The 20,417-nt window shown below is 38.6% G+C and overlaps 2 protein-coding genes across 3 annotated transcripts in view; one reads left to right on the forward strand and one right to left on the reverse strand.

Annotated features, from left to right (window-relative positions):
- Positions 1 to 141: 141 nt before the first annotated feature.
- On the forward strand, positions 142 to 14,955 carry pno1 (partner of NOB1 homolog; the record flags this gene model as incomplete). The annotated part of the gene is made up of 7 exons (XM_079634719.1): positions 142 to 345; positions 4,114 to 4,263; positions 6,211 to 6,294; positions 8,544 to 8,604; positions 8,694 to 8,811; positions 9,004 to 9,074; positions 14,759 to 14,955. The coding sequence occupies 7 exons, from the start codon at positions 142 to 144 to the stop codon at positions 14,824 to 14,826; spliced, it is 756 nt and encodes a 251-aa protein (XP_079490845.1). The 3' UTR covers positions 14,827 to 14,955.
- Positions 14,956 to 15,946: 991 nt separating this feature from the next.
- The window catches only part of ppp3r1a (protein phosphatase 3, regulatory subunit B, alpha a), a 39,818-nt gene continuing 35,347 nt past the window's right edge, over positions 15,947 to 20,417 (reverse strand). For both annotated transcript variants that reach the window (XM_079634727.1, XM_079634726.1), the window contains one exon: positions 15,947 to 18,734. In XM_079634727.1, the coding sequence (XP_079490853.1) occupies positions 18,687 to 18,734 (48 nt within the window). In that variant the 3' untranslated portion in view covers positions 15,947 to 18,686. The remainder of the gene's footprint in view (positions 18,735 to 20,417) is intronic.

The raw sequence follows: 20,417 nt of genomic DNA on the forward strand, positions 1-20,417 counted from the left end.
GTTTGATTAGTTTAATAAGAAATTAAGTCGCATTTGGCACTGCTCGGGCAGCAATGAGGTCCTTTGAGTGTAACATGGCAAACACCACATGTTCGTGGTAAACATCTCTGTTGAAGTGCGTTTTTAAAACCTCGTTTCACGATGGAGTCTGTAAGCAACACGACAGCGGAGGTGACTTCTACTGTGATGGACTGCGATGGAAACACAGACGCGTTTCAGAAAGTGAAGTCGAAGAAGAGTCATAATAAACGCAAGCGAGACTCGTCTGAAGTGAACATGCATGAGGAGGACTCAGTGGCGGCCAAGAGACCGCAGTTCCCGGCCTTATCTGGAGACCAGCTCAAGGTATTTACCGTGTCCAGCACTGTAAACACCGTATATATTTCGTTCTTGGTCCCAAACACTGGGAATTGTGACACGATTTATCTATATTTGACCGGTGAACGAGCGAATCTATTGAATCGGATCTTTTTAATGAAGTGTTCGAACGGGTTCCGAACGATTGAATCGGTTCTCGACCCAATAACTGATTCATTTTGCCCACTCTCCTCACATTCCTACTGAAGACACTGAGACACAATCCCAATTCTACCCCTTCACTTTCCCCTTCCCCTCTGTTTTGCTCGTGCACGTGAAGGGGTAGGGCTGTCTCGATTCTCTTTTGGTTGGAGGGGGAGGGCTAAGGGGAAGGGCCAGATAGCCCTTCAAACGAAGATTTTTCGGGACCACACTTCAAACGAAGGGGTATGAGAAGTGTCACTGCATACACCGGCTACACACGCAAAATGGCTGCCCAAGCAAAAAATTAGACCATAAATGTAAGAATTGTTGACTTTAATAAGTATTTTAACGACAAATAATGATTTGCTTTGTTACATTCAATCTTGTGTTCATATTTACGGTCAGTTCCTTTAAAGAAACGTTTGTAAAAAAAATCTCTTCTCCCCCGAACAAAGCACACAAGCTATTGGTGCGTTCAAGTCATCTCGTAAAGATCGTATTTATGAGTTGAACGCACATGAACGCCACACAATGTCGTATTTCGCACAGTTTCACACAGTAAATAAATAAATATGTCAAAATAGGACAAACATAGGTCTGTACCTCCAACGTGTTAATACAACAACACATAATACAAGTCCTGTGTACAAGTCCTGTGCATCTTGGAAGTTTGTGATAAACATCGGCGCATCTCCTGTGACGTAGGCGACGACGTATAATGACGTGTAACGGTGTAGTAGTGGTGTCCCATTTCTTAGGGGAATATTTTCACCCCTACGCCTTGCCACTCTGTTTCAAGGGTCAAGGGGAAGGGGAAGGCGAAGGGTTAGGGGTAGACGAAGGGGAAAGGGGTAGAATTGGGATTGGGCCTAAGTCATAATTATGAGATAAAAGAGCAAAATGATTACCTTCTGATTAATGTCATCATTATGTCACACTTTTAACTGTCATAATTTCCAAACCAATTTCATTTTCGGAACACAAATGAAGATATTATTATTAAAATCTGAGCCAGTTCTGTACACCACATTGACCGCTTCAAAAAGTTAATCTACGGGTGAAACAAAAAAAAATTAGAATATGGTGCAAAAGTTCATTTATTTCAGTAATTCAACTTAAAAGGTGAAACTAATATATTATATAGACTCATTACATGCAAAGTGAGATATTTAAAGCCTTTATTTGTTATAATTTTGATGATTATGGATTACAGCTTATGAAAACCCCGAACTCAAAATTAGAATATTGTGAAAAGGTTTTCATAAGCTGTAAGCCATAATCATCACAATTATAACAAATAAAGGCTTGAAATATCTCACTTTGCATGTAATGAGTCTATATAATATATTAGTTTCACCTTTTAAGTTGAATTACTGAAATAAATGAACTTTTGCACCATATTCTAGTTTTTCCAGTTTCACCTTTATGTATTTTTTAAAGGGATAGTTTTGTAAATCATAATTAAGACAGAAATAGTTGAAATTGTGATATTTATGAGCTGAAAAGTCGAAATTATGATAGTCATAATTAAAGGGTTAGTTCACCAAAAAATGAAAATTCTGTCATCGTTTACTCACCATTATGTTGTTTTAATCCCGTAAGACTTTTGTTCATCTTCGGAGCACAAATTAAGATATTTTAATGACATTTTTGAGAGATTTCTGTGCCTCCATTGACTGCTACACAACTACAGCTTTGACGCTTCAATAAGTTTATAAAGATATCGTTAAACTATTGAACGGTTTAGTCCAAATTGCAATTTAGGCTTTTACTCGCATATAAACATTGATCAGTGAACATAAATAACGAGAACAAAGAAAAAGAAAAAAAGTTATTACTGAACTTTATGTAGCATCAAACCGGTAGTTGCGTAGACTGTCAATGGAGGGACAAAAGTCTCTCAGATTTCATCAAAAATATCAAAATTTATGTTTTGAAGATGCATATAGGTCTTACGGGTTTGGAACGAAATGAGAATAATAAATTTTTTGGGTGAACTAAAACTTTAAATATGACTGTCTTAGGGATGCAAATTATCGATTAATTCATTAATCATTAATTGATTGACCTTATCGATCGATTAACGATTAACTGATAAGCGGCTATTTTCCTGAGAATGTACATTTCTCACGGTATCAATAGTGTCTTTAACATAAAAAGCAAAATATTGCTTATATACAGAACAAAAATGCATGTTATATTGCTCAAATGATGTTTTATTGTAACAGTTGGGATAAGGTACAGAATGGCATTTATGTAGTTTAAAAAAATAAATTATGCACAGAAAATTAAAATACATAAAAAATAATTGTGCACTGGCTCACCTGTTGCAAACATTAAGCAACATAAAATAAATGTTAAATAAAAATCTATATGGGTAGGCTTAGCCTAAACTATGTTAAGTCTACATATAATAATCTATCTGGTAAACTTGAAAAACTTGAAACATTAGCAGCACTTATTGATGCTTGGTCTGAGAAAGGTAACAGTAAGATTACTAGACCTGGAAACTTCAAATATAGAACTGAAGGGATGTCAATTTTCACAAATTCCCATGATCGATCGTAATTTAAATTAACGATCAATTATGCGTCTGCTGCAGTGCATATGGCCAACAGCATGCAGGGTTTGTTAAAAACGCTATGTTACTCACCAACTGAATGAGAATGGTTTTTAATCCAAATAAAGGGCTAGTAGGATTGTAAAATGTTTCGATGTGAATGATAAAATAAATTAATTATTTAATAATCAAAAAACAACTAATAATACAACGTGTCACGCCGCCTCAGATGCGTGCTTGCAGAATATGTTGTAACGTTAGACGTGCACTGAAACGCACTGAAAACGGCAACTAAACCCAATGAATTCACAACGATTTAATAAAATAGTGTTCTGATGTTATGTAATATGACAGTCCCAAATTAATCATCGTTATTATTAGTCGTGCATTAATGCTGCTTGAGCGGCGCGCGCTGAATGAATAACCGTTGAGCACTTTGCCAGCGCGTTATTTTACTCAAAGAAGCGCAACCTATATGAGATTAGTCAGATATATACAAAATAAACATGATATTACAAATTATATCTGCACAAAATGACTTGAATGCACAAGTGAACTTGAGTTACGTGCCATTCAGAATGATCATGTTGTGGACGCGCTCTTCCTGGAACAACGCGATCACGTTTCAACAATTCTTAACCAAATGCATCCAATATGAGATAAATCAGATATAGATAAGCGTTACACATAATAAACAATTACAACTTACATTTGCACAAAACAAAAGGCTGCGAATGCACACGAAAACTTATAGTCATGATGAAGGTGTAAAATAGTCCCAAACAACTCCGGCGCGCTCGCTTGTGTTTCGCAGTTGAGCAGCACGCACGCGCATGAACCTGCTTAATCGATGATCGATAAGTTTGATCGATTAATGTATTTTCGACAATTAATCGATCGTCGATTAATCGTTTGCATCCCTAGACTGTCTTAATTTTATGAGACTTTTCATCTCATAAATATGACAGTTTAGACCATTTCTGACTTCGTTATGATTTATTGTGTGTAAGAAACGTGGTTCGGAGTCTGAAGCGCGCTGTTGTTTGTTTCAGGGAGGTGTGGATGAGATGCGTAAAGTGTGTGTTCCCGCGCACCGATACACACCGCTCAAAGAGAACTGGATGAAGATCTACACACCCATCGTAGAAAACCTGCTGCTTCAAGTGCGGTTCAACCTCAGAACAAGACACGTTGAGATTAAAGTGAGTGATGACAGTTAGCATTAGCACATATCAGTTATGTTCTGATTGAGAATTGTCACCTTAATAGTTCACTTTAAAATGAAAATTAAGGCATTATTTACCCTGGTGTTGTCACGCTGCTTTCTTTTTTGAACCACAAAATGAGAATTTAAAAAAAATGTCCTGCTCACTCTCGTCCGTATAATGGCAGTGAATAGTGACCAGATGCTCTTCGGTTCATTTTTTGAATGTTTTGTTTAGGGGTGGGAATCTTTTACCATCTCACGATTCAATTCGATTCCGATTCTTGAGGCCACGATTCGATTCAAAATCGATTTTCGATTCAAAAAGATTTTCGATTCAAAACGATTCGATTCGATTATCATGTAGAACACAACCGGTGAAGACAAAAAAACATCTATATTTCTCAGTCAGACACAGTAACTTAAAGAATAACAAGTTATGAAAATAAAGTGCTTCTTTCAAAATGAATAATAGTCCTACCCCTAAGCTACCTGGCGATGAAGCAGCGATAGACCGAGTTTTTTTTTTTTTTTTTTTTTGCCCTCTCGGAGTTGGCAGGGAGTTTCGTGAAGCACTGCAGTGTGCGTTGGTCTGCAGCTGACGCTTGTCAAAAAGTACGGGGAATCTTGTTGACGCTTTGGCCGCTCTGACGTAGCAGCATTCACCATGAAATGTAAACAGAAAAAACAAGCAATGCATTCGGCAGTTTAGGATATCGCACAAGATTTGTCAACACAGAAAACGTTTCATCACTGGGGAGTTTTTTTCCCGACACCATCGTATTAATTGATTTTGATTCATATGCGCGAGGGAGAGAGAGAGAGCAGACAGCGCTCGGGTGAGTGCGCGCGCGCGGCCGGCTCTCTCTCTCTGCTCGTTCTTATGCCCTGTCAAGCGCGCCCTGTTAAACTGACAGGACTTAAAACACATGCAAATGGTAGGAACGAAAGATCTCCCTCTCATCCATTTGCTTCCTTTTTGTTTTAGTGATTTGCCGCTCACGTCCCATATAGGCTAGTTACAAAAATGGAGGCGAACAGCCAGCTGATTTTATTTATTTATTAAATCGATTCTTGGACATTTCAGATCGATTCTGAATCGTTGCAAATGAGAATCTAGATTCTTCTGTGAATCGATTTTTTTGGCACACCCCTAGTTTTGTTTATAAACTTGGTAAAGGTTTTGCCTCTTGCTATGTCACTCTTGTGCTCCTCGCAGTCAATAATGAGCACATTGGAAATTAATAGGACACGAATTTCTTGTTTAGGTTTATGGATTTGATTTTCTTGCAGTTTTAGATGTGGATTTGAAAATTGAAAATAGTATTTTTGTGTTTTTTACATAACAATAAACGTACAATTCTGTAACTTTTTTTAAGTTCACTTTTTTAAACGTATTTTTCCCTTCAGCAGTAATCTGCCAAGTGTCGTCTTTGAGAAGAGATCAAACTTCAGTCTGTGATCTAAAGTCTTCAAGATTTACCAGTTTAAGCTGGAAGTTTCATTTTCAGGTCTGTGCTCAAAAAGTTAATAAATGGATTATAAATAGTGTAAATATAATTTAGTACCATAAAATCAGCTAAAAATACCAAATATTTAATAAAAAACATTATTGAGCTAAAATATAGTACAATCATTTCATTGAAGAGAAAAAAAGAAGGAATTTTTGACCAGAGCATCAGAGGCTTAAAAAGAGTATCTCAGAATGATCCGCTGTCACACGCCGCTGTTCACTGCCATTATAAGGACGAGCGCGAGAGGGACGTTTCTTTATTATTCTCCTTTTGTGGTGCGAAAAATAAAGAAGCGCGACGACACCAGGGTGAGTGAATAATGACTTGATTTTCATTTTAGGGTGAACGATCCCTAAAAACCGATAAAAGTGAGTAAAATCACTGCATTCGCTGCCAGATACAGTGAAACATCCAGTGCTCTTGTTTTCCAGACGTGTAAAGAAACTCAAGACATCAGTTCTCTGACCAGAGCGGCAGACTTCGTCAAGGCCTTCGTGTTAGGCTTTCAGGTGGAGGTGAGTGTGTGTGTGTGTGTGTGTGTGTGTGTGTGTGTGTGTGTTCAGATCGACTGCGGTTCATGTCACTGTGATTTTTGAAAATAAACACACAGATGCAGGTCCTTGAAAGTGCTTGAATTTTTCTGGATAAAAAGTCCATATTATTCCCTCCGGTCCGCTAATGTGTTATTCCACCAACACCTCTTGCACACCTATGCACACTAGCTTGCTTGATTTGCATTAGTTACGCGCATGTACGCGTTATGTTAAAGGGTAACTAAACCCCTGGTCAGAGCCTGACTCCACCCACTGGCAATATTTTAAAAGAACTGGAAAAGTGGGCGGAGCCCAGCGGAGGGGGGGCGTGTCTCTGTAGGCAAGGGGCGGGGTTAGCTGGTGCCCTCTTACGTCACAGGGCCCCACAACATCCAATAGGAAACTTCAACTGCAGTAGCCACCGTTCAACCTGAAGAGGGCAGCACTCAGACGCTTTTACACCATATATTGTAGAATTAAAACACTTTATACCCAAAGGTCAAAAAAATTACTTGAATCAATGAACAGCATTAATAAAGCCCCAGTCTTACAGATCTTTAACTAAAAAAAGTTGTTTTAGGGTTTAGTTACACGTTAAGTGTTTCCCGCGTGAGGTGCTTTGTGTTGTACGTTGCCATGGCGATCATGCGCACACAAAACTACTACGTTGTTTTCACAACCTCAACGCTTCACTCACACAACGTGAAACATTGTAAAAATAGGCCTAAGCTCTTTTCAATCGAATCCTGAGGTTACACGATGACCTTGCTCTCACTTGAAGTGTGTCCCACATTAAGTCCTTGAATTTGAAGTTAACGAGGTGTGGGAACCCTGGATTAATCGCATCCAAAATAAATATTGGTTTGTGTTTACATAATGAATGTGTGTAGGGTGTATAATTATTTTGTATATATAAATACACACACACATGCTTGTATATAGCGTGTAAATATTTGCATGTATATGCTGTATATACATTTATATTATATATAAATATACATATTTTATATATAAATAACACATTGTTCATACATGCATGTGTCTGTATACAAAATAATTATACAGTACACACACATTTATTTTGTTTTATTTTGTATCGCGATTAATCGTTGCCCAGCACTAATGTTAATAATAATTTATGTTTCCAGAAGAGCCAGCCATTGGATATGGATATTAAAGGTTGTGTAGGTAAGAATTGTCTAAAGAACTTTTTTTCAAATTGGCTTAAACTGTCTTTATATACCAATACATAATTAAAATGTAAGTACTTTGAAAAAGAGATTATAAAAATCGAGTGACTACAGTGTATTTAATCTTCAAAAAACACAGCTCATTAATTCCATTCGGGACGAAACAAGTGATTGGCTTGCGCGACTGTCACTCTCCGTCGCCATGACTACCGCCGCTATTACTGGCTCCGCCCACGTGCGCGCAGTCGCGCACCCGTTTTTAGGCGGGAGTGAATGGAATTAATGAGCTGTGTTTATTGAAGATTAAATACACTAGAGTCACTCAGTTTTTTATACTCTCTATTTCAGAGTACTTGCATTTTAATTATGTATTGGTATATAAAGACAGTTTAAACAAATTTGAATAAAAGTTTTTTTAGACAATTCTGACCTACCCTACCTTTAAGACACAGATTTTTTTTAATTGACTCTGATTTTGGTGTGTTGTTTGTCATCACACCAAATGTCACAGGTGTATCTGATCATAAAAAAAGTTTATCATCTTTATTTCTTACTTTAAACATTTTGAATCAACTTGCCAGCTATGTTAGATTAATGATGATTGCTTTGGTTGGTAAAATACACCATTTTAGGGCATTTCAGTGCAAATACTCTCTACTGCGTAGTCCTAACCCTAGCTACCTCTTCTGTGTTGATTTGGTTAAAAAAAAACAATAAAAACGGTAATATTGTGAAATGTTGCAATTTAAAATTGCATGTGAATGTGAATATATTGTACGATGTAATGTATTCCTGTGACCAAAGCTGAATTAGCATCATTACTTTTACAGCTAAAGTTACTAATTTACGGTAACTTTAGATCAATATAATGTCTTTGCTAAATAAGTTTTTTTTTCTTTCTTTTTTTTTCTGATTTACAGCAAACTTGTCAAAAAAGCTGAAAAGTGTTTTAGAATCGAGTTAGTTGCCGGGTTATTGCTGTTATTAGTAAATTATTGTGTTATCTGCAGTGATGATCTAACGGTGTGTGTGAACCCGCAGGACGCGCTCGCACTGATCCGGTTAGACGAACTGTTTCTGGAGTCGTTTGATGTCACAGACGGTGAGTCGTCGGCCGCCGCTGGTTTATACGAGTGAGGAGGATGTTTCGCTGAACTGTGTGTGTGTGTGTGTGTGTGTGTGTTTCTGCAGTTAAACCTCTGAAAGGAGATCACTTATCCAGAGCCATCGGCAGGATCGCAGGGAAAGGAGGAAAAACCAAGTTTACCATCGAGAACGTGACGAAGACCAGGATTGTGCTCGCAGACACGTGAGTGCAGGAACATCACGCTGCTTTCGGCTTTCTGGCTCAATTTCAGGAATTGTAACCAGACTTCTAGTGTTTGGTTTGAGCTGGGGATTTATTGAATATATTATAAAAATGTTTAATTAATTGAAATAAATGATATGTAGTATATATATATATATTTAGTATGGTTGATTTATTTTATTTTTTTTACAGGAAGGTTCATATATTGGGATCTTTTCAGAATATTAAAATGGCACGGACAGCGATATGCAACCTTATTCTTGGTGAGTGAACATGTAATGCTTAAAGTGCCACAATTATGCTATTTTAGAGGTTCGTAATGTTGTTCTGGCGTCTCCTACAACAGGTTTAAACGCATCCGAGGTCAAAAAACTAGGACTTTCAATCGATTAAAATGTTAAATCTAATTAATTACATACTTTGTGATGAATTATTAATTATAATCTAAATTAATCGCATACATCATTTTTGCTGTGAAAGTATTTTAAATATTGAAATTCAAAATTAATCAATGAATAATCAGCATTGGTAGCATTAGTGACATTAAAGTTCAAAAACTCTAACTATTATTATTTTCACTGTTCAAATAATGGCCATGACAATCAACAATATGACCTAATATGCTGATGAAATAAGTTAAAAAAATTCACAAGTGAATTTTTTTCACTGTACATACAAGGCATCTCAGGCCACAGTTATAACATAGGGGACACAATAAATAAATGAAACAGACAAAAACTGCTGGGCGCAAGCATCGGCGTAATGCCTGGTGTCCGTCTTTAGCATTGCTAACGGGAATGAGTGGAGTTTCCACGTGTGCTGTAACACCAAGGCAATTGTGATTGCTAACTGACGTCCAGTGATCCCCTGTCAGCGCGATATATTCCGCTCCCGCTAATACATCAATACAACACGTCTTGCTTTTTTTCCACGGGACGTGCTCATAGACTGTAAAAAGGACGTGCTAGGTCGTACCTCCGGATTAACGTTAACTCCTGGATGCTTTGTGGTACTAGAGTTGACGAACTCTGGTGACATGCAAATTCCTTGCTGCAGACATCGCATACGACTTCATATCAACACTTCCATCGGGCCGTTTTTAATAAGTAAATGTTCCAATCTATTGTCTAGGCCAGGGGTTCCCAAACTTTTCCATTCCAGGACCCACCTAGACAAGAATAATCTATCTCAAGACCCACCCAAATAATCTTAAAGCATGAATGTTAGGCGTTAGTTCTCTTTAGAGCAGTTTTTTTCCTTGCCATAGTATGAATGACATAAGTTTAATTGCAATACAAACGTTTGGTACATTATACATTTTTTGAGAATGAACAGCCTAATGGCTGTTGAAATAATGTGAAGAATACTAAGTAGTTTTTGTCTGCTACCTCAACTGATTTACCCAGATATGGCAGAACAAATGAAAGAAATGGAAAAAGATTAAGTAAGCCTAATCTTAGCCAAAGGTTTGATATGACAAAAAATCAGAATATAAAAAAATAATAGACTAATAATTTTATTTGACAGTAGGCCCTTGACCTAGAATTCATGTGATTTCATGCCCAATTCAGAGCAGTGATTGGAGTAAACGTGTTTCTTCTTGATGACAATGCGCAGCGAACTGCTTAACGAACCGAGCCGCTCTGAGACGCTGAAAATTGTTATCACAACATGTCGCACGCGCATAGGGCTGGGTCTGGGTATTGTTCAAAATTTTTCGATCCGGTGCCAATTCCGATACCTCAGTTTCGATACCGGTTCCTAACGATACTTTTTTCGATACCAATTTTATGAAATCCATTTTAACAAGATTACATAACACATTACCTCAGAAAAACGTTGGTTTTATTTTTTCAGTTTGACTCATGCTCCTTAGCCAGTGCACAAAGAAACAAAAAAAGCACAAAGGAACAACAATTTTTTTATAAAGAGCTCACAGCTAACCAAAGCTGTTTTTGTTTTAATAAAAAATACAGTAAAACTTAAGTAATATTGTGAAATAGTATTACAATTTAAAATATTATTTCAATATATTTCAAAATGTAATTTATTCCTGTGATGTCAAAGCTGAATTTTCAAAATCATTACTTTAGTGTCACATGACCCTTCAGAAATATGAAAAAAGTTTGCTGCATAATATTTTGGAAACTATAATAAATTTTTTCATGATTCTTTGATTAATAAAAAAATCTAAAAGAACAGCATTTATTTAAAAACGAAATATTTCGTAACATTACACGTTTTAATGTCACCTTTGATAACTAATGCATCCTTACTGAAAAAAATTCTGACTAACCCACACATTTTTGAACAGTGTACTTTCATTAGGTTATTATTTATTGCAATATAAACACTGTCAGAGTCATCAACAAGATATCTCTTTATTTACCATTCGAAGACAAAGCAACTTTCTGCTCTTATGTTTACTCCGTGCACTGTCAAGGTCTTCATCATATTTGTCGTGGTACCGGTCTTTGCAGCAATTATTTTACCGCAAATACTGCATCGCGCGCTGTTGGCATCGAGCCTGGAGAAATGTACCCACACTTTTCCAAATCTTTAAGGTATTATGTGTGTGCTCGCGTCTCATATGAATATGTGCGCGTAGAGTTTGTGTGTGTGCGCTCGCGTCTCTAGTATGCGCGAGTTTGTGTGTGTGCTCGCGTCTATAAGTATGCGCGTGGAGAGTTTGTGCGTCTCGTGTGTGTAGAGTTTGCGTGTATGTGCGTGAGCGACTTTGTGTGTTGTTGTGCATTTCATATGTATTTGTTTGAGCACTAACGTTGACGAGTTAACTCCTTAGGTATCGAAATCTGGAACCGAACAACATGTCATTTTTCGACACTCGATAGTATCGAGGCAATTCGGTCGGTACCTAAAAAGTATCGCACTCGGTACCCAGCCCTACACGCGCACGCTTCAAAATCTACTACTAAGCAATTTAGTGATTTCTATTTAACATTGGTACATCGTGCAAAATGTTTGTGTGTGTGTGTGTGTCATTCATGAAACGTAAATTTAGCTGCAGCCAATAGAAATGGGCCGCGACCCACAGTTTGAAAACCCCTGATCCAGAGATGGGGACTCGAGTTTGAGACTCGGACTCGAGTGCGACTTAAGTCGCACACACAGTGACTTCAGACTCGACTTGAGACTCGTTCTCGAAAGACTTCAGACTCGACTCGGACTCGAGCTGCGGGACTCGTGAACAATGTTTATTTTTAGGAAACGTCTGATGAGCTCGCTGTTATTCCCCTCCTTCCGTTATCTATAACCTGCCTACATAACACTATATCTGCTGCGCGCGGCCACACATGAGAGGACAACAAACATCGACTGCACCGGCCGCTGCTGTGCCATTCATCGTAAGCTGGGTTTAAAAACTTTCACCTCAAACAGAATTTTCACCTCAAACAGAAGGCACAAATCCTTTCTTTAAAGTGAATTTCGTTTTGTATTAATTGTATCTTAATTTTAATCAATGTTTCATCAACCAATTGCCTGGATTTAGTAAATAAGAAGTAAATATAGCAGACAATATAATCACGACACGGAGGCGCCTGCGCGTGAACTGGAGCGCGTCTCATAAATTAATCGAAACTCAGCGTATAAGGTAGCCTAGTCTACTTCACAGACCTGAAAAATATATCTATATTGATATGTTTACTTTTAAACAGAACAATTCAAAACGAAAGAAAACAGACTGCTCTCTGCTTATGTAATCCGTAGCCTATTTCTCTCTGGCGCATTCACTACTGCGAAGATCGTGAGTCAGCATCGTCAACTTCATCTTTATTAATAAACAATTCAAATGTATACTTGCTATATTTGACATATTCATAATCATTGCTTTTGCTTGTTCTTTGAGCTTTTAGGTGCTTTATCGGCAGCGCCGCCGCCGAACGCGTCACCACCGCATTAAAACATGATTGCGTGATGAAAATATGATGAAAAACATCTAAACATAGCCTAACTGCTTAGAAAGAAAACAGAACAAATAGAGTAGCCTAATGCGCACACGTCCATCTCGCGAATGTACAGTCTTCTTCATGCCATCATCACCCATTAGCCGCTTTTCCACTGGCCACCGCGAGCACAGAGGCCGAAACTCCTGTAAAAAATAAATCGCTACAAATATACCAGATGCTGCCATTTAGTCTTTATTTAAAAACCACGAACAGGTAACTTAGCCTACTTACATTTTTCATTCGTTAATGTCTCGCGGTCTTTTTTCTTTTCTTTTTTTGAACAAGTACAACTAAAAGTGTGTTGTAATGCAAGCGTTACTGAACATTTAACGAGTAAAATATTACTGAAAATTGATTAGTAATGCCTTACACTACTGCGTTACAGCAAAATATTGTAATGCATTACTTTTGTAACGCGTTACTCCCAACACTGCATATTACTTTGATCCTTATATATAGCTATGCAGTGTTCTAAGCAGCCTGGATGGGTCGCTGTACGTGATGCAACACTTATTTAACCAAAAGAGACTTGAGACTTGACTTGGACTCTAGCTCAGAGACTTGAGACTTGACTTGGACTCTAGCTCAGAGACTTGAGACTTGACTTGGACTCTAGCTCTGAGACTTGAGACTTGACTTGGACTCTAGCTCAGAGACTTGAGACTTGACTTGGACTCTAGCTCTGAGACTTGAGACTTGACTTGGACTCTTAGCTCAGAGACTTGTGAGCATCTCTGCCCTGATCTAGGCAGCGCATTCTCGTCTCCCTCCTTCATTTTACAGTCGAATGGTGGCTAGAACGGCTCCAGGTCAAAGGTCAATATGGAATGGATTAATCTGTTATTTTTTTTTAAAGCGTTATTTTTTCTCAGATTAATTAATAGAAATGAATGCGTTATTTTGACAGCCCTACAAAAAAACACTTTATTTAACTTTAATTAATAATCTCCACTGCAGCGTCAGCTCTTTCCTCTCAGTCTCTGAAACGCGTCATTCGAAGATTCAGTCTCTCTAAGCCCCGCCTCTCTGAGAGCTTCTCTGCTGTGATTGGTCAAAGCAAACGCTCATTATCATATCTGGATCTCAGCTCTTGATCACAGTGATACGAACAGTAACGATGGCGTGGGTTTTACCGTATCAATCTCAGAAAACAGCGTCTTCTCCACATGAACAACACGAACCAAACTCTCCCAGTCTCAGATACACTACAGTGTTTGAGGGCGGAGCTAAGAGACGCTGCTCAGCCAATCAAGACCAGAGGCTGGCAATATGCGAATTAGTCACAAACCTTCACAGGTTCAGCAGGAAATGAGACTGAATTACTGACGCATCGGTTCAGTTCAGAATCACTCAATTTGTCTGCACTTTATCTCTGAAACTTTACACATACGGTATATATAGGGTATTGAAATTAACACACGCCAAATGCGGGTAAAAATCAATTGTGGCGAGTAAATCTGTCAAAACATGAGCCAGTTTGGCGTTACTTAAATATAATCAAATGTAATCAAAATGTGTGCAGATTTAGTGCAAATACTCGAGTCATCATATATTAAATACAGCGTACTGCGCAGAATCTGCTCACTTGAACACACGTCACTACGCAACAAATAATGGTGCGAAGATTAAATAGCATTTGGTTAACAGAAAAGACATTGTTCTTTCTTCTGTATTGATCTGTCCATCTAAACACATTTATGGTGATGAGGATGAAAGAGGAAGAGGAGATGCTGGATGACAGGATTTAGTTTGAATAAGAAATTATTTTTTATATATATCTACATATGTGTGTGTCTATATACATGTGAAGTAGTTAATCTGGTTCATTTCTCTTCTTTTTTTAAAGCCAAATTGGAAAAAGTGATTTCAAACTCTGGTCATATTGTAGTTCATATAAAATAAGCATCATAGGAGCACTTTAATTTATGCATCTAAAAACAAAAGCAGGAAATAATTCTGATGCCTTTTCACTCTTACAGGGAGTCCACCGTCGAAGGTGTACAGCAACATCCGAGCCGTGGCGAGTCGCTCGGCGGAGAGGTTTTAAAGTCCTCCACCACATGTCATGAACTGATCCAGAAGCAGTGAGATTTACAGTCACTGCCCGGAAACATCCGCGACCTCGAGCAGCGCATCATTACTGATCCTTCAGAGAATAAACACACCATGAAAATCAGACGCGTGTGGATCCATTCAGTAGTCAAGTTTTAAATGTTTATTGTTTCGTATAGTATCATCAAGTAGTCCATATATCCCACAGAAGGTAATTTGATGCAGCATGCAGAATAGACATCCCATAACTGACGTGTGTATTGTGCCTGTGTGTACGAGATACCCATTTCATCCAGCAAAAGTTGCAGAAAAATTATTTTCTTAAAGCATGAATTTCTTAAAACATGTGTATTTACAACACGGAGCTAATGATGCGACCTGGACATGACTGAGTGAGTGTGTGTTTGTAATTTGGCAATGCGTTCATGTTCTCTTGATGTCGGAGATGACGTGTAAACAGTTGGAATAGTTACACTGATCAACATGCAGAGAGACGCTGCAGAAGTGAGTGTTGGTCGAGGACTGGCTGATATGTGGAGGTCGGAGTGAGCAGGCCAGAGATGAGTCCGGTGAAGCGGCTCCCGTCATGCGTGGAAACATTCTCCACTATACCAGCTTGTAGACGCTTTAAAGCTCATGTACTGTGTGATGCACACACTGCAAAAAATACTTTCTTAGTTAGTATTTTTGTTTTGTTTCCAGTCCAAATATCTAAAAATTCTTAAACCAAGAAGCGTTTACTAGAGAAGTAAAATGACATAAGAAATTCTATTTTGTTTTAAGATAAAAAGAAAGTAATTTAAGTAATTTTTGCTTAAAACGAGCAAAATTATCTGCCAATGGGGTAAGCAAAAAATTCTTGGTTTCCATTCGAATTAAGATTTTTTTTCTTGTTTTCCATTCGAATTAAGATTTTTTTGCTTACCCCATTGGCAGATAATTTTGCTTGTTTTAAGCAAAAATTACTTAAATTACTTTCTTTTTATCTTAAAACAAAATAGAATTTCTTATGTCATTTTACTTCTCTAGTAAATGCTTCTTGAATTAATAATTTTTAGATATTTGGACTGGAAACAAAACAAAAATACTAAGTAAGAAAAGCATTTTTTGCAGTGCAAGCGTCTCCTGCTGCTGCGTTTACAAAAGATGGACATTAAATCATCCGTGTTTATAGATGATCAGAGACGGCAGTCTTAAAACGAGTCGGACACTTCAGACACGTTATATCACATATCAAAGCAAGCGTCATTGCCAGAGCTTATTTTTAATTAAGTAAAACCTTCGAGTAAATATATGTTTGTTAGATTCATTAGTTAATGTATTATTAACTAACAATGAGCAATACATGTGTTCCTGTATTAGTTCATCTTTGTTAACTAATACAACTTTTGATTTTAATAATGTATTAGTAAATGTTGAAATTAACGTTAAAGATTACTAAATGCTGTATAAGTGCAGTTCATTATTAGATCATGCTGACTAATGAACATTATAGTTAAAGTGTTACCAGAATTCGCATATATTAATTGCTTTTTTATTGCCAATGTATGCACAGCTTGTAACGAAACCTTAAAAAGCGAGACCTCCCCAGACTTCCTGGTTCTTAATGAAAGCCTGTAGATACGTGAAGAACTGTCGTTTCTGCCGGGAAACATGACATTAAACGAATGCTTAGACAATGTTCAATGCCAAAGAGCCGCTCTGTAATGTCGATGTCAACGATTAATTTAAACTACGATCTATAGTCTCAAATAGACTTTCTAATCAAAATATCATGACCTCATGTGTGGACCGGTGAATCTCAGCGCTGCTGTAAACATATTCACTTTCTTATCAGATGCTTTATGACCTGTTGTTTTCTCAATGCGTCATTTTAATTGTTTAACCAGCACACATTTACATATTCATCTACCTCAGGAGGTTCATTAACAGTTTATCGTTGCAAAGGTATTTACTACAACTTTTTACTTCTATGCAAAAGAACTTCGGGCGTTGAATCATGTTCAGTCTCTTATACGTACCGTTAGCAATACGTTTCTAAACGACTAAACGGCCACCGGTGTCGCTATAAACAAGGGTGTCTGACTGCAGTTCACTAAACAGCCACCGGTGTCGCTATAAACAAGGGTGTCTGACTGCAGTTCACTAAACGGCCACCGGTGTCGCTATAAACAAGGGTGTCTGACTGCAGTTCACTAAACGGCCACTGGTGTCGCTATAAACAAGGGTGTCTGACTGCAGTTCACTAAACGGCCACTGGTGTCGCTATAAACAAGGGTGTCTGACTGAAGTTCACTAAACGGCCACCGGTGTCGCTATAAACAAGGGTGTCTGACTGCAGTTCACTAAACGGCCACCGGTGTCGCTATAAACAAGGGTGTCTGACTGCAGTTCACTAAACGGCCACCGGTGTCGCTATAAACAAGGGTTTCTGACTGCAGTTCACTAAACGGCCACTGGTGTCGCTATAAACAAGGGTGTCTGACTGCAGTTCACTAAACGGCCACCGGTGTCGCTATAAACAAGGGTGTCTGACTGCAGTTCACTAAACGGCCACCGGTGTCGCTATAAACAAGGGTGTCTGACTGCAGTTCACTAAACGGCCACCGGTGTCGCTATAAACAAGGGTTTCTGACTGCAGTTCACTAAACGGCCACTGGTGTCGCTATAAACAAGGGTGTCTGACTGCAGTTCACTTAATGGCCACCGATGTCGATATAAACAAGGGTGTCTGACTGCAGTTCACTAAACGGCCACCGGTGTCGCTATAAACAAGGGTTTCTGACTGCAGTTCACTAAACGGCCACCGGTGTCGCTATAAACAAGGGTGTCTGACTGCAGTTCACTAAACGGCCACCGGTGTCGCTATAAACAAGGGTGTCTGACTGCAGTTCACTAAACGGCCACCGGTGTAGCTATAAACAAGGGTGTCTGACTGCAGTTCACTTAATGGCCACCGATGTCGATATAAACAAGGGTGTCTGACTGCAGTTCACTAAACGGCCACCGGTGTCGCTATAAACGAGGGTGTCTGCATACTTTAATGTGATGTCTCAGGAAACTGAAGTTAATGCTGAGGAAAGATCTTGCAGATGAATCTTGCTTTGACATTGAGTTCTCTATTGCCGTGACATTGATTGTTATTGTGACTTTAGTGTCCAAATACTATTTGTGACCACCGGGTGCTGGGACTCTCATATGGACAGACATATTCATTACGTTACACTTTCACATGAACCAAATCGTGTTTTGTTTCTGTTGGACCGTCTCGACGAATCAGACATGAAGATGCACTTTCCAACAATATAAACATTTATACATAAACATTATATCACGATTAATACAAAAACAGGTATTAAACATGGTTAGATGCTAAAATCCAAAAATGCTAGAATGATAGAAATAGATTATATCACAAAGCGTAACAGGAAAAAAAGCAAACATTGCATCTTTACGTCATGCAATGGAACAAGCTTGTTTGTTCTGCTTGGCACGTCATACCCTACATATACTTATTTATATTATACTTAAAAAAAAAAAAAAATGAAACAAAATAAATATTAAAAAAAGAAGCATTTAAAAAAAAAAAAAAAACTAAATAAATATGGACAAGCCAATGCTCTTTCCTCTGTACCTGACATGCTCGTTCAGTGTCCATAAGCCCATAAAGTGCTACAGCAGGTTATTGAGCAGGTCGAGATCAATAACACTCACACGTTGGCTTGACAAGGCTTCTATTTGACAAAAGTGGCTTAAATACTTCCATTGAAATACACAGAGAGCATTTGCTGGATATCTTGAGCAGATCGTCAGAGATGAGAGGAAAGCGGATCTGGTGGAGGGAGACGGACTCGCTCACACATCCACGACCATCTTCTTGTGTATATCCAGACCTCCCACGACCTGCAGCGGAAGCACAACACACACTCGTGAAGACAAGAACATGACCATTCACATTTATTCAGGAGGACTATACCTTCTGCTCAAATATAATACTTGTATACTTATTTGATAGAAAATGTAGATCCTCGTGCACTTTAATCATTCGTAGGTGCGGCAGCGCTTCTGGGTTGTACGTCAGAACGGAGGCTCACTATTGGCTGACGCTGGTCATGTGTGCGATGCTGGCCAATAGTGACGTACAACCCAGAAGCGCTGCGCTGTTACACTACGAGAACTCACTCAGAGGAACACACTGAAGAACATCAAGAGTTCAATAAAGTTCTTATTTTTGGGGGGTTTTGCGCACAAAAAGTATTCTGGTCGCTTGATAAACTGAAGGTTGAGCCGCTGTAGTCACTCGGACTATTTTAAACATTGTCTTTACTAACTTTCTGGGCCGGCAAGTTTCAATTACAACAGAAGCCTCTGGAGGAGTGAGACACTCTCAGATTTAATCACTAATATCTTCATTTGTGTCCCGAAGATGAAGGAAAGTCTGACGGGGAACAACATGAGGGAGAGTCATTTTTGGGTGAACTAACCCTTTAAAAAGTGTGTGGGTCTTGTCCCACCCATAAACTCACAAAGCACTAAATGGTTCAGCTCCGCAGTACGGTACTTGAGCGAGCTCTTAACGCATTATACTCCTTCACGTCTACTGCGATCTCAATTCCGGCCAGTTAATAATACCTAGAATATCAGAATCAACTGCTGGCGGTAGATCCTTTTCCTACTTAGCACCAAAACTTTGGAACAGTCTTCCTACCATTGTCCGGGAAGCAGACACACTCTGTCAGTTCAAAGCTAGACTAAAAACACATCTCTTTGACCTAGCATTCACATAACACATTATAGACTTCTAAACTCAATGTTAGGCTGCAGAGTTTAGATCAGCCGGGACCGTAAATAAATCCTGATGTACTCGTTACATCATAAGAAGGATGGCGTCTACGCTAATATTAGTCTCTTTGTTTATCCCGAGGTTAACCGCAGTCCGCCGTATCCAGATCTGATAGAGGACCTTCGTCTGGACACGACGACAACACAGTGCTGAAGTGTCCACTAGCCTCTCCCCTGTGGGCCTCCTTCCCTTTACCTCTATACCTTTGATACCAATCTTTCATTTGAAAGTCACGTGTCTATAATCTGTAAAACCGCATTTTTTCATCTTTAAAATATATCTAAATTACATCATATGCTCTCATTGAATAATGCAGAACAATTAGTTTATGCGTTCATGACCTCAAGGCTAGATTATTGTAATGCTCTACTGGGTGGTTGCCCTGCACGCTTAATAAACAAACTACAGCTAGTTCAAAACGCAGCAGCTCGAGTTCTTACCAGAACCAGGAAGTATGACCATATTAGCCCCGTTCTGTCAACACTGCATTGGCTGCCTATTAAACATCGTATAAATTTTAAAATATTGCTGATCACTTACAAAGCACTAAATGGTTTAGCTCCGCAGTACTTGAGCGAGCTCTTAACGCATTATAGTCCTTAACGTCTACTGCGATCTCAAAACTCCGGCCAGTTAATAATACCTAGAATATCAAAATCGACTGCTGGCGGTAGATCCTTTTCCTATTTAGCACCAAAACTTTGGAACAGTCTTCCTACCATTCAGGCCGTATCCAGATCTGA

This window comes from Phoxinus phoxinus, assembly GCF_949152265.1.
Source record: "Phoxinus phoxinus genome assembly, chromosome: 14".
Taxonomy (NCBI): domain Eukaryota; kingdom Metazoa; phylum Chordata; class Actinopteri; order Cypriniformes; family Leuciscidae; genus Phoxinus; species Phoxinus phoxinus.